The sequence below is a fragment of the Schistocerca serialis genome, chromosome 7 (genome assembly GCF_023864345.2).
Source record: "Schistocerca serialis cubense isolate TAMUIC-IGC-003099 chromosome 7, iqSchSeri2.2, whole genome shotgun sequence".
Taxonomy (NCBI): Eukaryota; Metazoa; Arthropoda; class Insecta; order Orthoptera; family Acrididae; genus Schistocerca; species Schistocerca serialis.
Genome location: NC_064644.1, coordinates 278,178,318 through 278,195,712, shown reverse-complemented (window position 1 = coordinate 278,195,712; position 17,395 = coordinate 278,178,318). Strand labels below are relative to the sequence as shown.

The 17,395-nt window shown below is 39.0% G+C and overlaps 1 protein-coding gene across 1 annotated transcript in view; it reads right to left on the bottom strand.

The window, feature by feature from the left end:
- Positions 1–17,395, bottom strand: part of LOC126413016 (myrosinase 1-like) — a 210,660-nt gene that overhangs the window by 73,689 nt on the left and 119,576 nt on the right. The window contains exon 13 of the mRNA XM_050082909.1: positions 10,281–10,414. Within this exon, the coding sequence (XP_049938866.1) occupies positions 10,281–10,414 (134 nt within the window). The remainder of the gene's footprint in view (positions 1–10,280; positions 10,415–17,395) is intronic.

Genomic DNA, 17,395 nt, shown 5'->3' with positions numbered 1-17,395 from the left:
ACAGACACAACAAAGATGGTATCACATAAGATAAGCGATGTACTCACGGTAGACCACCCGGCACAGTGAAGTAAAAATTTCTAAATACAGAAGTTAGGTCATATTAGGTAACTCTATATGTACATATATTCGTGTCAGTGCAAGTTCTGTGTAGCATACTATAGCAACACATAGGTGTAGAAGAACATTAAACAATACTATGAATACTTTAATGGCGATACATTAATAGTGTCTATCATAATAATTTAAAATGTGAAAACTCTTCATGATGATAGCAAAACGTCTCATAAAAAAAAAATATTTTATTCCAGAGACGACTGAAGTATTTTAACCCATTAAGACCTAAATTTTTTCTGGAGGAAGGAACATTTTCCCTTATGTGGTAATGCTCTTACGAAATCCTTCAATGATTTTAGATGTAAGATCTACACAAAAATATGCACCCGTTTCCAAAATATACTTGGGTCCATTTCATGGACTAAAATAACGGATTACGAAATATTATGTATTGCAGTAAATAGTAGAATGATCATCCAATAATTACCATGCAAAATAACAATAAAAATTTAATTATACTGTGGAATATAGCGAACCAACCACGTCTGTGTATTCTGGTGGTCACGCTAAATTGACTTGCTGATTATCTTCATAGTGATGCCAAACAGCTGGCAGCACTTGGGCATGATAAAAAGGCTGAATGTTCAAAAATGGGTACTTTAGTTTTCCATTGGGAAAATATAGTATTCCTTTTGTTGCAGCTAATACACAGAACACGTTAATATACACTGTTGTAACCAGAGGGTCTGAAGGGGTTAAAATAAAGCAAAGTGCGTATCATCATAATGAGACATATTACCGTCATAAAGGGTTACCAAACGCATTTAACTTATGTAACTGATACTGAGGTTATAGAGGCGATAAAACAGACAAGATGACATATTTCACTTTAAGTGATTTGAGTATTTTCATGCATTAATGTATTATAGGAAAACGTTCTACCGGAACTTCTCTATTATGCAAAATGTATTCATTGGGGAGAAGAAAATAATTAAAACTAAGTGTGGATGTGGTACATCCCGTAGGTATGGCGCTGGAAATAAGCTTAGATGACTGCTGTGTATTAGGAGAAAGGTAAAATGATCGATTCGCAAAACTGCAGACCAATATCATTAACATCGATTTGCTGCAGAGTTCTTGAACATATTTTCAGTTCGAAAATTTCCTTGCGACAGAAATGTTTATGTTCACGAATAAGCAGGCAATCGGTTTGCCCTCGCTCTACTTGAATGTTCAACGGGAAAAGAAATTACTAATAGTGAACCCTCCACCAGGGACCACACAATGGCTTACAATGTGTGTATATAGCTGTATGTGTAGATGTCGATGCAGATATCTCTTAAAGCAGCGGGAAATATTAACCACAGCCTAACAGTGCCTTAAGAATAATAGAGATATTCACCAGCACAATACTAGAAGGAAAAATGGTTTCCCTTCACTTTAAGGAGTCTAACTTTGGCACAGGAAAGATGAAATATGCAGCTACAAAACTCTTCGTTAGTCCATCCACGGAAATAAACTGTCTGACAGATAACAGAAAGGTTTCTAATAGTAGATTAAAGATGCTCCTTCTTGACAGCTCATTCTGTCTCAGAGAGGAATTCTTCAGCAGCAATAATTTGTCGTTAATTGCGGATATTCAACAAGGGCCCATGTAAATATTAATATTTTTTATTCATTATAAGTAATTGTTGTACACTTGTTCTGTTGACATATTACATGTGATAACGTTTATCATGAATTTGAACTGTGGAAAAACTAACTAACTTTATTGTTCCACAAACTACTCTATTAAAATCTAACCCTTACTCGTTCTACGTCATACTGAGATGTTCCAAACATGAGCCACGGGATGTGTAAGTAACTACTAACCAAATAGCGTAGACTAGGGGTATATTTTGTTAATATATTCTGTCTTCAGTGACAACATTTTTGTTTTCTTATTAGTATCCAGCGTATTTCAGACTTACAACTCATTTTCAAGAACCCTGTAGACTCAATGGACGATAAACCAGCCATTGTTCTTCACGTAACAAGAAAAGCATATGAGGCAGGCTTACTGATAAGCAGCTAGAGAAGTAAAAGAAATAAAGTACTGGGAAACATTACTTGCATTTTACCACATAACATTCGTCCTCTACACTGGCGATATCTTTTACAGTTATGATTACATTTTAAACGATATGGCACATTGATGACAGTACTACGTATTTAATGTTCATGAGATGGAGTATTATATGTTATAATATTTTTGTTTAGATAGATTGACGAAATAGAATACTTACAGGAGAGACAGTTAACCGTTTTTCATTTACATTCTCAAGTTGTAACGTCGAGATCTGTAATGCTTATAAACTGACTTAGTGACTCAAAACACTCATTACAGTTTAGGGCTCATATTTCTAAGTGTATAATTTATACTTGTTGAAGCTGTGACTTAGTAATAACATCATATTATTTCAGTAATGCATTACAATGGAATAAATCAACCTTCTGCAACATGACAGTGACTGAAATATGACGGCTGTGGGAAGGAGGAAGTGTGGTTGAACAGAGAGATAAAGAATGAGAGACAGAGAGAGGGGGAGAGAAGTTTCTGGAAAGAGATGATGATGAGAGGGCCTTTATGAATATTGAGTCTGTACTTCAATAACATTGCTATAGCGAAAACTTGAGCACACAATATTCATATTCCACAATAATATGTATTTAATAGTTATTTAAGACTTAGCATTTGGGTTTTCTTTGATCAGTCTTTGTACAGGCATGAACTCTCACTGATGTTGTGTGAACTATCTGTTTACAGCTGTCTGCCAATGACCTAGAGAGTTGATACCCAATTCGAAACGAACTATTAAATTAATATTTTTGTTGAGCATCTATACTGTGTATCCAAGTTTTTCATATAAGAGGATGTATTTATATTTAAAATAGGGATAAGATATTTGTAATGGTAATATGGTTCAAATGGCTCTGAGTACTTGGGACTTAACTTCTGAGGTCATCAGTCCCCTAGAACTTAGAACTACTTAAACCTAACTAACCTAAGGACATCACACACATCCATAACCGAGACAGGATTCGAACCTGCAAGCGTAGCGGTCGCAAGGTTCCAGACTGTGGCGCCTAGAACCGCTCGGCCACCCCGGCCGGCTGTAATCGTAATATCTTTGAGGCTGTTGTACTAAAGAGACATTAATTAATGAGTACAAAAAGTAATATATTATGCTCATTATCTATTTGTTCATTGAGAATGTCTATCAAAAATTTGTTGTCTTTATATTTCTAGCACACGTAATGTGTTGACTTTAATGCCTGTGGTTTATCTATGGCTTATTGTGAACTTTTGATTTATGTCTCGGTGAATGTATTTTCTCTCCTAAAGGTGAGTTACCATTCCTGATGTACAATGAATACTGAAACGTAAAACTTACTTCTGTTCATTACGTCATATGGCAAATTTTGTGCCCATATTACTTACATAAATACTGGGACAGCTGTTTATGTTGGTCAAGTTTGTTGCCACTATGAGGAAGGACATGCTTCATTCTACTGCTTGTGTAGTAACACATTTTGATACCACTTTTTATTTTGAATTAACTGGCAATCTTATAAATGTCTATTCCAATCTAAGACACACTGAAATGTTGTATAGTTGTTGTGCTTCTTGGTAAAAAGTTGTAGTTTCAGTTTTGTTTCCTTTTTTTCTCATGTAATCAAGGAGGAAATCGATTGTGGATGGTCAGTATACATTGTTCATGGCGATTTATTTGAATAACACAGTTTGATCACCAAAATCAAGTAGCGCATTCGGACGTTCATACTCTTATTAACTGTCTGTATCGTGCTAGATTTCATGTAATGGGATCTGTTGTGGACAGCTATATCTGTAGTTTATTTTCTGTAGGTGGTCGAGGTGTGTCTGTTGTCCTTTGCCGGTCGGTGTGGCCAAGTGGTTCTAGGCGCTACAGCCTGGAACCGCGCAACCGATACGGTCGCAGGTTCGAATCCTGCCTCGGGCATGGATGTGTGTGATATCCTTAGGTTAGTTAGGTTTAAGTAGTTCTATGTTTTAGGGGACTGATGACCTCAGATGTTAAGTCCCATAGTGCTCAGAGCCATTTGATCCATTTGTTGTTCTTTATGCAAGCTGTTAAGTCTAAGACATTTTATGTCTCGTCTACCTCATGATCACTGATGACTTTGATAATAGGATGGAATTGGCTGTAGATACTACATAATTTCCCTACTTCAGTTTTAGTAGACTAGAAAAGTCTGATAATGTTATCTATATGCCTGTAAAAGTAAATGATTTTACTAAGTAATGCATGATTTGAAAAAAATCTGGTGTTTAAAATGATCGAAATAAATATCTGCTAACAAGACAGACAAATTTTATTCCAAGGCTAACGCAACTTGATGACCATAAAATTTGTTGTTAAGCTCAAAATCATAATTATGTTTCAACAGAAGTTCTAGAAGGTCTGTACCGAGCGGGGTGGCGCAGTGGTTAGCACACTGGATCCGCATTCTGGAGGACGACGGTTCAGACCTGTCTCCAGCCTTGCTGATTTAGATTTTCCGTGATTTCCCCAAATCGTTTCAGGCCAATGCTGGGATGGTTCCTTTGAAAGGGCACGCCAGATTTCCTTCCCAATCCTTCCCTTATCCGAGCTTGTGCTCCGTCTCTAATGACCTCGTTCGTTGACGAGACGTTAAATTCTAGTTTCCTCCTCCTCCTCTAGAATGTCTGTAAGTTCCATAATTTCTGTTCTGGTAGTTCTGTAAAATTTCTAAAGCTTTTGTTAATAACCTCTAATGTTCAATTTATTGGGACACCTCATTACAGATTTACAATATCAAAAAATGCTAGTTCAGCTTCACTGGGTACCTGCCAGTCTGTTATCTCGATATAGCTGATGTTAACGACCGTGAGTTATATGGAAATAAGGGCCTTTTTAGAATTTGCTACGTTTATAATGTAGATATCTCCTTCAGGCACTTTGATTTGGGTTCTTAAAACAGTGCTTGTGGATTTTTCATCATTATGTTTGTAGTTTCTTGATTGTGGAGAGGAAATTGGTGTTATTCACGATTTCTTTGATCTATCTCTCAAAATACTGTGCAGGATCTCTCTGAATTTCATTGATGTTGTTTTGGGGAAAAAACTCTTCTTGTTTTATGCTTCGCCATCTACTTTTACTATAATAGTGGCATTGCCTTCATGAGCTTTAAGAGCTATAGATTTTTCTTTCAATTTTTAACTTACAATACTGGCTAGTTTTCTCTCATTATGCGTTGGTTCCTCAAGTGATTTTTTAAGGACACGTAGACTTTGTACATCAATACAACCTGTTCTGTGAGGTATTTTACACCAAATTTTGCACCTTTTATGATGTCACGAATCAAATGTCCATTGGTATAACTTTTACCTGATACTGGGAATGAGGCCTTTCTCAAACAACTAGGTTTCATCCATTTTCTTCTTGTGTTGATAACAGGAGGCTGAAACACACATTCAGCAGCTTACTAACGCTAAGTGAACAAACAGCACATATAAAAGATTTCTTTCCATATTTAGTAATGACTGTCGAATAGAACAGCCTCACAAGATACAGCGAATACTGTTACCTTATTCGTGTCTCAAATAAAAATAAACCTTCTCATCTCCATCTCATAGAATCTCCTTCTGCCTCTCTCCCCTATTTCTCTCTCTCTCTCTTTCTCTTCCTCTCTCTGTTCAGTCACACTTCCTTTCTCCCACTACAACCTCATTGCAGTCACTGTCACATTTTAGTAGGCTTTTTCATTCCATTTGAATGCAAAACTAGTGTAATATTATGTTATTCCCAAGTTACACTCACAACAACTCAAAATTACGCACTTAGCGATGTTGTTGTTATCGTGATCTTCAGTCTGGCTTGATGCAGCTCTCCACGCTACTCTATCCTGTGGAAGCTTCTTCATCTCCCAGTAACTACTGCAACCTACATCCTTCTCAATCTGCTTGGTGTATTCATCTCTTGGTCACCCTCTACGATTTTTGCCCTCCACGCTGCCCCCCAATACTAAATTGGTGATCCCTTGATGCCTCAGAACATGTCCTATCAACCGATCCCTTCTTCTGGTCGAGTTTTGCCACAAATTTCTCTTCTCCCCTATCCTATTCAATACCTCCTCATTAGTTACGTGATCTACCCATGTAACTTCAGCATTCTTCTGCAGCACCACATTTCAAAAGCTTCTATTCTCTTCTTGTCCAAACTATTTATCGTCCATGTTTCACTTCCATACATGGCTACACTCCATACAAATACTTTCAGAAACGACTTCCTGAAACTTAAATCTATACTCGATGTTAACAAATTTCTCTTCTTTAGAAACGCTTTCCTTGCCATTGCCAGTCTACATTTTATCTCCTCTCTACTTCAACAATCATCAGTTATTTTGCTCCCTAAATAGCAAAACTCCTTTACTACTTTAAGTGTCTCATTTCCTAATCTAATTCCCTCGGCATCACCCGACGTAATTCGACTACATTCCATTAACCTCGTTTTGCTTTTGTTGATGTTCATCTTATATCCTCCTTTCAAGACACTATCCATTCCGTTCAACTGCTCTTCCAAGTCTTTTGCTGTCTCTGACAGAATTACAAAGTCATCGGCAAACCTCAAAGTTTTTATTTCTTTCCATGGAATTTAATACCTACTCCAAATTTTTCTTTTGTTTCCTTCACTGCTTGCTCAAAATACAGATTGAATAACATCGGGGAGAGGCTACAACTCTGTCTCACTCACTTCCCAACCACAGCTTCCCTTTCGTGTCCCTCGACTCTTATAACTGCCATCTGGTTTCAGTACAATTTGTAAAAAGCCTATCGCTCCCTGTATTTTACCCCTGCCACCTTCAGAATTTGAAAGAGGGTATTCCAGTCAACATTGTCAAAAGCTTTCTCTAAGTCTACAAATACTAGAAACGTAGGTTTGCCGTTCCTTAATCTAGCTTCTAAGATAAGTCGTAAGGTCAGTATTGCCTCACGTGTTCCACTATTTCTACGGAATCCAAACTGATCTTCCCCGAGGTCAGCTTCTACTAGGTTTTCCATTCGTCTTTAAGGAATTCGCGTTAGTATTTTGCAGCTGTGACTTATTAAACTGATAGTTCGGTAATTTTCGCATCTGTCAACACCTTCTTTCTTTGGGATTGGAAGTAGTACATTCTACTTGAATTCTGGGGGTATTTCGCCTGTCTCATATATCTTGCTCGCCAGATGGTAGAGTTTTATCAGGACTGGCTCTCCCAAGGTCGTCAGTAGTTGCAATGGAATGTTGTCTTCTCCTGGGGCCTTGTTTCGACTCAAGTCTCTCAGTGCTCTGTCAAACTCTTCACGCAGTATCGTTCTCCCATTTCATCTTCATCTACATCCTCTTCCATTTCCATAACATTGTCCTCAAGTACATCGCCCTTGTATAGACCCTCCATATACTCCTTCCACCTTTCTGCTATCCCTTCTTTGCTTAGAACTAGGTTTCCATCTGAGCTCTTGATATTCATACAAGTGGTTCTCTTCTCTCCAAAGGTCTCTTTGATTTTTCTGTACGCAGTATCTATCTTACCCCAAGTGAGATAAGCCTCTATATCCTTACATTTGTCCTCTAGCCATCCCTGCTTAGCCATTTTGCACTTGCTGTCGATCTCATTTTTGAGACATTTGTATTCCTTTTTGCCGGCTTCATTTACTGCATTTTTATATTTTCTCCTTTCATCAATTAAGTTCAATATTTCTTCTGCTACCCAAGGATTTCTAGCACCCGTCGTCTTTTTACCTACTTTATCCTCTGCTGCCTTCAATACTTCATCCCTCAAAGCTACCCATTCTTCTTCTACTGTATTTCTTTCTCCCATTCCTGTCAATTGTTCCCTTATGCTCTCCTTGAAACTCTGTAAAACCTCTGGTTCTTTCAGCTTATCCAGGTCCCATCACCTTAAATTGCCACCTTTTTGCAATTTCTTCCGTTTCCATCTACAGTTCATAACCAATAGATTGTGGTCAGAGTCCACATCTGCCCCTGGAAATGTCTTACAATTTAAAACCTGGTTCCTAAATCTCTGTCTTACCATTATATAATCTATCTGAAACCTGTCAGTATCTCCAGGCTTCTTTCATGTATACAACCTTCTTTTATGATTCTTGAACCAAGTGTTAGCTATGATTAAGTTGTGCTCTGTGCAAAATTCTACCAGGCGGCTTCCTCTTTCATTTCTTCCCCCCAATCCTTATTCACCTACTACGTTTCTTTCTCTCCCTTTTCCTACTACCGAATTCCAGTTACCCATGACTATTAAGTTTACGTCTCCCTTCACTATCTGAATATTTTCTTTTATTTCGTCATACATTTCTTCAATTTCTTCGTCATCTGCAGAGCTAGTTGGCATATGAACTTGCACTACTGTGGTAGATGTGGGCTTTGTGACTATCTTGGCCACAATAATGCGTTCACTATGCTGTTTGTAGTAGCTTGCCCGCACTCCTATTTTTTAATCTTTATTAAACCTACTCCTGCATTACCTCCATTTGATATTGTATTTATAACCCTGTATTCGCCTGACCAAAAGTCTTGTTCCTCCCGCCATCGAACTTCACTAATTCCCACTATATCTAACTTTAACCTATCCATTTCCCTGTTTAAATTTTCTAACCTACCTGCCCGATTGAGGGATCTGACATTCCACGCTCCGATCAGCTAACGCCAGTTTTCTTTCTCCTGATAATGATGTCCTCTTGAGTAGTCCTCGCCCGGAGATCCGAATGGGGGACTATTTTACCTGCGGAATATTTTACCCAACAGAACGCCATCATCATTTAACCATACAGTAAAGCTGCATGCCCTCGGGAAAAATTACGGCCGTAGTTTCCCCTTGCTTTCAGCCGTTCGTAGTACCAGCACAGCAAGGCCGTTTTGGTTAGTGTTACAAGGCGAGATCAGTCAATCATCCAGACTTTCTGGCCTCTCAACGGATGCCCCTCCGTTGTGGTTGCACCTGCGGTACGGCTATCTGTATCGCTTAGGCACGCAAGCCTCCCCACCAACGGCAAGGTCCATGGGTCGTTGGGGGGGGGGGGGGGGGAGGGGGGAGGCTTAGCGATGTAAGCAATAAAAATACATTGGGTATTTTTGTTGCTCTTCTTGTTCACAAGCAACTCGACGTCACTGGTATTCTTTGGGATAAGAAGATGCCTATAGGTCTAAAATCAAAGATATACCACACAATGGTGATCAACAGTAAAACTATTCATTAACTATCTGGAGTGGCTACAATCAAAGAAATGATGCAAAAATGGAGACTTTGGTGGTAACGATACATCATTCGGGCAGCCCCTACTTCAGTTATCAGCTCAGCTTATCATCTCAATGTCAAAGGCTAGGGACAATGTGGAAGGTCTAAATTATGGTGGATACGCCAGGAATAATACGACATTTTATATTGCAACATATCCACTTAGGTTAAATCTGCGCCATTTGAGTCATGCAGTACTGTCAAAAAAGTGCTAAATCCTTCAGAATGTAAATGTAGCTGTAAAGGTTTTTCACCGATGTAGAAAACAAATGTTATGAGGTAAGGTGCATGTAATATTTTACAATATTTTATTTCAATCATTTCTCTAGCAGTTCGCTCATTACTATTGCGTCAGTTTTCTTGATACAAAGAAGCAACTGTATCGTTCTGTTACTGTTCGGCAAAGAACTCAAGCAGAAGTATCGTTAATTATGACTACAGAGTTCTAGAAAATGGAGATATAGCTTCTAAACGCTTTGGACAGTAGTTATAAAATAAAAATATTGTGATTGAGGATGGAATATTATTAACAAACTAAATCGTAAACCCAAAAGATACAGTCAAGGATAGCCTTCGACTTTATATGTAACAAGTAACGTATAGCTAAAATAACGGAAAGAGACAGTGTTTATGAGCTGATATTATGCTACGCTGTAATGTCACAGAAACTGTTGAAACCATTCCTCTTTTCTCTGACATAAATTTTTAAATTCGAGCAGCAATTGAGTGTCACATATATGCTGTCTCAGTAAATTTTATTTTATAATGTCCATTAAGTATAAAACACATCCGTAGCCGTTTCTGACAACATAGCAAAGCGCCTTTTCTGAAAGGCGTATTGCTGTCATTTCCAAAGGTTTCAGAAGGAGATGTGCTGGACTTACCCCGATACCTTTAAGAGCCTCGACGTCTTCTGCATACTTGTGGTACGAGTCACAAGCTACGTCACCATTAGCACCGTTGTTCGTGTATTCCGGATGCTCGTGGAACATGTGGTCCCAAATGTTTTCACCTTTACCTGTAAAGAGTTGAAGACAGTGATTAGACTGAAAGACGTAATGACGTATGCACATATCAGGCAATACAAAAAAAAGGTGGAGTGATCGACACTCAGGGAAAGTATTATTTGCTATTTGTATTTTCATCGATACAAATTAGACCACTCTATTTATAGTGCTATTTAACATTTTAGTATCATTTCTTTACACTACATATTTAATTTTCGAAAGTTGTGAGACAGGGGAAAGACTGTCACCAGGCTTCCATGTTAGCCTGAATCCGTTTAATCCTCCTCTGGGCTTTAGTGCGAAAGAATGCCTGCTTGCGCAATGTAAGAATATACCTGTGTTATGCCGGTCAACATAGAGGACAAACACGTATTTCACCTACAAAAATTTCGGAGATTCGTCTGGGAGTTTCCTGAGTATTTTGTTGTAATAGATTTACTGTTTTCGAAAACAGTTTTCAGAGTAATTGTGTTTGTTCGATTTCTTACGCCAGCTTATTTTTGTTCCTACAATGTCCAGAAAATATCTCCAGAACGACGCGAATGTCAACGGACTGCGCTGTGTGTCTTGTTTGACAAAATACGTGTTCCCTTTACACTCGATACTTGTTATCTCGTTCTTGATCTTTGCCCTGAGTCTCGCGTTTGGTATTGCTCAGTTTTGTCTCGGATTTTTCTTTCCAGCAGTGTTAGTTATGCGTTGACTGTGATATGGAGTAGTATCGACAAGTTTATAATAAATAGTTGGTAGACATGTGCGTCGGGTTCGCTGAATGCAGTAGAAGAGATGCACAACGACGTCAGGCGGTTGCGAAGGGACGACTATCACTAAGTGTGTGTGTTTGATACGTAGGTATTTGTGTGTAAGGCACTTAAAGAGATTCAGTTGTTGCCTTCACGTCCCTCAGGTTGCGTAAAAATGACAGTCTTGAATAAAATATGAGACTCAGAAACCTCATTAAGTCTTGAAAATGTACATTCGTATCTCTCATTTACAACGCAGGTAATTCAGCAATTTCGAGGAAAACCATTAAACACACACACACATATATATACAGGGTGTTACAAAAAGGTACGGCCAAACTTTCAGGAAACATTCCTCACACACAAAGAAAGAAAATATGTTATGTGGACATGTGTCCGGAAACTCTTACTTTTCGTGTTAGAGCTCATTTTATTACTTCTCTTCAAATCACATTAATCATGGAATGGAAACTCACAGCAACAGAACGTACCAGCGTGACTTCAAACACTATGTTACAAGAAATGTTCAAAATGTCCTCCGTTAGCGAGGATACATGCATCCACCCTCCGTCGCATGGAATCCCTGATGCGCTGATGCAGCCCTGGAGAATGGCGTATTGTATCACAGCCGTCCACCATACGATCACGAAGAGTCTCTACATTTGGTACCGGCGTTGCGTAGGCAAGAGCTTTCAAATGCCCCCATAAATGTAAGTCAAGAGGGTTGAGGTCAGGAGAGCGTGGAGGCCTTGGAATTGGTCCACCTCTACCGATCCATCGGTCACCGAATCTGTTGTTGAGAAGCGTACGAACACTTCAACTGAAATGTGCAGGAGCTCCATCTTGCATGAACCACATGTTGTGTCGTACTTGTAAAGGCACATGTTCTAGCAGCACAGGTAGAGTATCCCGTATGAAATCATGGCGGTGAATCGAGGAACTAGAGTACATACTGACGAAACTAAAATGAGCTCTAACATGGAAATTAAGCGTTTCCGGACACATGTCCACATAACATCTCTTCTTTATTCATGTGTGAGGAATGTTTCCTGAAAGTTTGGTCGTACCTTTTTGTAACACCCTGTATATATATGCTTATCTAAAAGAACTGAAAACTAATTTCTGTAGCCCACTTCAGCCTCTTAACTGTGCGTTGTACTCACGACTGGTTGTTACAGAGTTAGAGGAGGAACAAGAAAACACAAAATCGTTCACAAATATGGATCATTCAAGAGGACACCTTACTGTGTAATTTGTACCGGTAGAGCCTATGGCACACAGTGTAATACTTAAAACGGTTGCCTACGGAACACCGCACTCTTACTCAAAACGATTAAATGGCACTGAACAGTCTAAATATTTTAAAAAAACTTTTTGATGAGAAGGTGCGAATACAGCCGTGCTAGGAATCCATATTGATGGAGTTTTTGTTGAATATTGTGTCTCCAGGCTTTATTTATTTAGAAAAATATCGATATACTGTGCCGCCAAAGTAAGAAAGCCTGCTCTGCAACAGCGTTGAGCAGTCATATGTTCCACAATTGATCGAAAACTCGTGAAGCCCTTCTGAGCACGGTTTGATAACTTTCTTGAAAGACATCATATTTCGGCCAGCGACTGTTAAACTTTTCATTTCCACTATTGCAATTTCGGCCTTATGCCATTATCAAGTGCTGAAGTTTTGGCTTTAAGCCATGTCTACTTTATACAAGATGGTTTAAGAACTGCCTGATCACTGATGTCCAGACCAGATGACCAATGATAATTCGGTCCAGGGTCTTTCCTCTACAGCTGAGGTTAAAGCGATGCGTCTGCAGATACTGGCACCAGTTCAGTCGTATCCTAGTTTGGGGATATGTACCAAAATTGCTTCCACTCACGAGATGAGATGCTGAACTCTCTGCCTCACCGAATTAAAACATTCTAAGAGAACTTCCTTTCCGTTTGCGACAGCCGTAGCCTGTTGCATTGATTTCGGGTGTGAATGGGCACAACATGCATGCCTGACAAGAATTTTAGGAATTTTTAGGTTTGAGGTCGAATCTATTCCTCTCTATATTCACACTTCCGCTGCGGATTGCTAGAACCTGGCTGTCAGTTGCAGTGGCCATTGCGAAATGCTCTACCATTGTCTGGACCATGTCTCTGGAAGTTGTTTGGAGACTCCTACTTCAGCATTGCAGTATTTACTAGATATAATCTTCATGGATTGCCATATTTCTGTAAAACGACTGGACACGTTAATAATAATACAAAAACACTTTCTATGATCTACTTGCTCTACTTGATTGTGTGTCGAAGTTTGGTTCTCATTACCCGATAGGCTGCGAGCTTCTTCGTTGTTGCCCATTACTTAAATCGATGCGGAGCTGCTTGCCTGACCCAGATTCCTGACTGACACATATCTTACGGCAAAGGCACAACCTGCTTGCTAAGATACATACACTCCGAACTTCGTAGATAAAGTTCGGCGTGTATGTATCAATGGCATAGTAGCTCATACTTGTGGTGTGGTCGAACGGTTCAGGGATGCTGCCTTGGTGTCAAGAAACAAGGTTCTGGCTGTACAGGGTCAAGTTTGCTCTGCTGATAACCCAACTTAGTGGCTTGCCTTCGGTGCTTCTCCACCTGGCAGATAGATCCAGATTGGTGTCACTGGACTGAAGCTCACCAGTAATTTCCACTGAATAGAATCTGCGAGGATTGGACAGCGAAAGAGAAGTGACTGGCCGAGAATGCTGAAGTGCGTGTATGGTTGCTTTTGTTGAGGATGCAAAGTTCTTGCGATATCATGAAACTTTCTAAAACACGACCCCTGTTGCCAGTCGAGTGTGAGACCTGTAACATATGTACGCTTTCGTGTTCCAGTAGAATAGATACTCGGGGCAAATATTCTGGAAGGCCTTTGGCAACATATTTATCTATCGCTTCTTTGGTGGTGAGAATACAGAGACTGCAATAATCCTTTGTCTATCATAAATTTCAACTGCAGCTTCTTGCAGGCCAGTAGCTAGGCATGTCAGAGAGGAATGGTGTGAGTTGCAAACACAGCGACCTATTTTTGGCCCTTGCACCAGTCAGGTAACGCAGTGTAGCAACTTCACTTCCACCCTCTCCTAGGTGGAGATCTGTGGCAATTGAGATGCGAAACGGTTGCCTCAGGAACACTCCAAATTTTAACAAATACTCCATATTTCAAATATCTCTAAAGAGATTAGGACCGTCCCGTGGAATGAGATCTACAAACTAAGATGGTTTACTACCTGTTCGCTTCTGTGTTTGACACTTTCCTTATGCATTGTCTTTGGGAGGAAATTTTGGAGGAACTCCAATGACATTAGCCATTCCTGTATACTGGAGTTCAACAGTTGCAGTACCGGAAGCTCTACAATGGAGCACCCATGCTCTTTCCTGAGTCCATAGGGAGAGCTATAGGTTTTGTTACAACAGAGATTTTGCAGTTCCACTTCCAAATGCAGGTGTTAGAACTGTCAGAATGTATCTTTGTGTCGTGACATTGGCTTCCTGAACTGACTTTCTGAGAGCATGAAATGTTTATGGTTTACCAAACAAGAAAATAAAGATTATTAAAGAATTAGAGTAGAATAGTGATTGTAACAGAAACGAAAAAACAAATACTAAGGAACACAATATATACGAGACTACAACTTGATTCATAGTGGAGTTAGTAAACAACAAAGAGCAGCTAGTGTAGTTCCATTAACTTTTGATAAGAAGTGGGCTAATAACACAGAATTCACACTTTTGTAAATGACAGAATACAACATCTTGAAAATACACGGCAGTCACTTGATCTTAATTGGAAAATATGCCCCCGAAAAGGAAGACAGTTAAAGAGATTATGAAGAACAAAATACATAAATAGATGATCTGGATGCCCGGTTGGTAAAATCACAATGACAGATGTTAAAGGTACATTTGGTGAAGATACATTGAACGATATTGGAGAGAAGCTGAGAAAGTTTCAAGAATTTAACAAACTCTTGACAACAAGTATGTTCTTTGTAAATACTGACATAAGTAAGTTCATTTGGTGCAGAAAACCACGTAGATCGTTAATTGCTTATGTCATTACGAATAAAAAGTTGTCATCACAAGTGAAAGATTTAAGAGCCAACAGGGAAGTGGTGTATCATTGTATCAGTGTTTGCTAATACCTAAACAGAGACTCCCGAATAGTTGGAATATTATGAAAAACATGAAGAGCGAACCCGAAAACCTCAAATCACACACACACACACACACACACACACACACACACACACACACACAAATGTTTAAAATGAAACTATTACAAGAACTGAGTATAAAAATTACACAAAACAAGATTATATGCTTACCTACAAAAACAAGAAATAAACCAGGGTATTAATGAGGAACAGAAAAACGGTATACAAGCTGCAAGAACTACAGCCAATGAAATGTGAGGTAAAAAAAGAAATCAGTGAAAGGAAAGAGGATTAACGTGGCGATATGAAGAAACTCCAAACATAATAAGAGACAGGAAATTAGCTCCACTACAACAAGTGAGTGATGCAAGAGAGATATATAGTGTTAAACGAAATAAACGGAAAAATATTGGAAGGGAAGTTCACCAAGAGACTTGGAATAAAAATATAAGCACCGTTGAAGATGATACACATGGGTGACAGGTGATGGCACATCAAGTGTTTAAGTATCTAGATAGTGGAGAAAGAGATGTAGCAAATTTTAACATGTCCTAAGACGAAAAAGGGTACAACATTACAGACATTTAAGGTCTAATACTTTAATGAAAACAGAGGAAGAAGACGAAGAGCCGATTTGTGGACAAGCAGATTAATTAAATGCAGAAGAACTAGAATTTTTAGAGTGTTGCGAGACCGTGGAATATAAAATTATAAAGAATGTAGCAACCTGTCACGGAAACATAGTTTCTCTTGTTGCAAATTGATTTCAACTGATATCAGTTATCATCGGTGCATTTTTCTAACCGATACATGCAGTAAGTAGAAGTACTGTCCTTGGAAGATTTCTATCATGAAGTGATACATCATAGGTCAAGTGCAAATGTCAGGTGTGAAAGGATAGGGGAATAAGTGTTGACCTATGGTGTGTCACTTCATCTGCCAATGACAGTACTTCTACTTATGGCATGTATCGATCAGAAAAATGCACCGATGATGACTGAAATCAGTGGAAATCGATATGCAAAAAGATAAATAAACTATGTTTCCGCGACTGGTTGCTACGATCTTTATAAGAATTAGAAATAGCATTGAACGAAATGAAGAACAGAAGGATACGGTAGACGATGGAGTAAATGCAGAGTTATGGAGATATGCGGGCGCAATACTAAATCAGAGATTTCTGAAAATAATTAATAGATGTTGGAAACAATATAAGATTCCAAGATCCTGGTCTTATGAACAAGTTATGCACATATTAGAAAAAAGTGCAAAAGTCAGGTGTGAAAGGATAGGGGAATAAGTGTGTTGAATATAGAATATAAAATACTTGTGCAAGCTTATTAGGTAAAAGGATACGAGCCATCACAGACGTCTTATCACAAGAACAAAACGGTTTTACAGTTTTAAGCACGCCTGTTTCTTAGTAGCCGTATATAACGTTCATATATAGGAATTCTAGAGCCAACCGGCTGAAACTAACGTCATCTGCAACCGGTGGCCGTATAAGTAATATGTTTGAAAACGGTTCTGCAAAGGGACAGTCCTGTACACATGCCACTTTCACAGCTAGGTAGACAGTAGAGAAACAACAGGAATGCAACCTTGAAAATCTTAAGGATTTGACTGAGAATGTTATCAGAAATTATGGGAAGTCATAACTCAAAGAGGTTATCTGAAGCACGTAATTAAAGTTCTAAAATGTATGTATGAAGACAAAACAGTCACCGCACATGGTGGAAAAGGGAGTTATAGTAAAAACGTTCATACTGGGTGATTATAAATGAAGTGCAGATCTCACGGGTGTCCAGTGTGGGCTGTAATTATCGTATGGCAGTGAAACTTTGTGGAAATGCTAATGCTTTAATGCGCAACCGATTCAAGATGGCCGAACATTAGTTCCAGTTGCCGCCAGCAGGTGCAAATCTGTCCTTGCGCACTATTTGTATACCGAACGAGGTTGCGTAGTGGTTAGCACACTTGACTCGCTTTCGGGAGAACGACCGTTGAAACCTGCGACCGGCCATCCTGATTTATGTTTTCCGTGATTCTCGTAATTCGC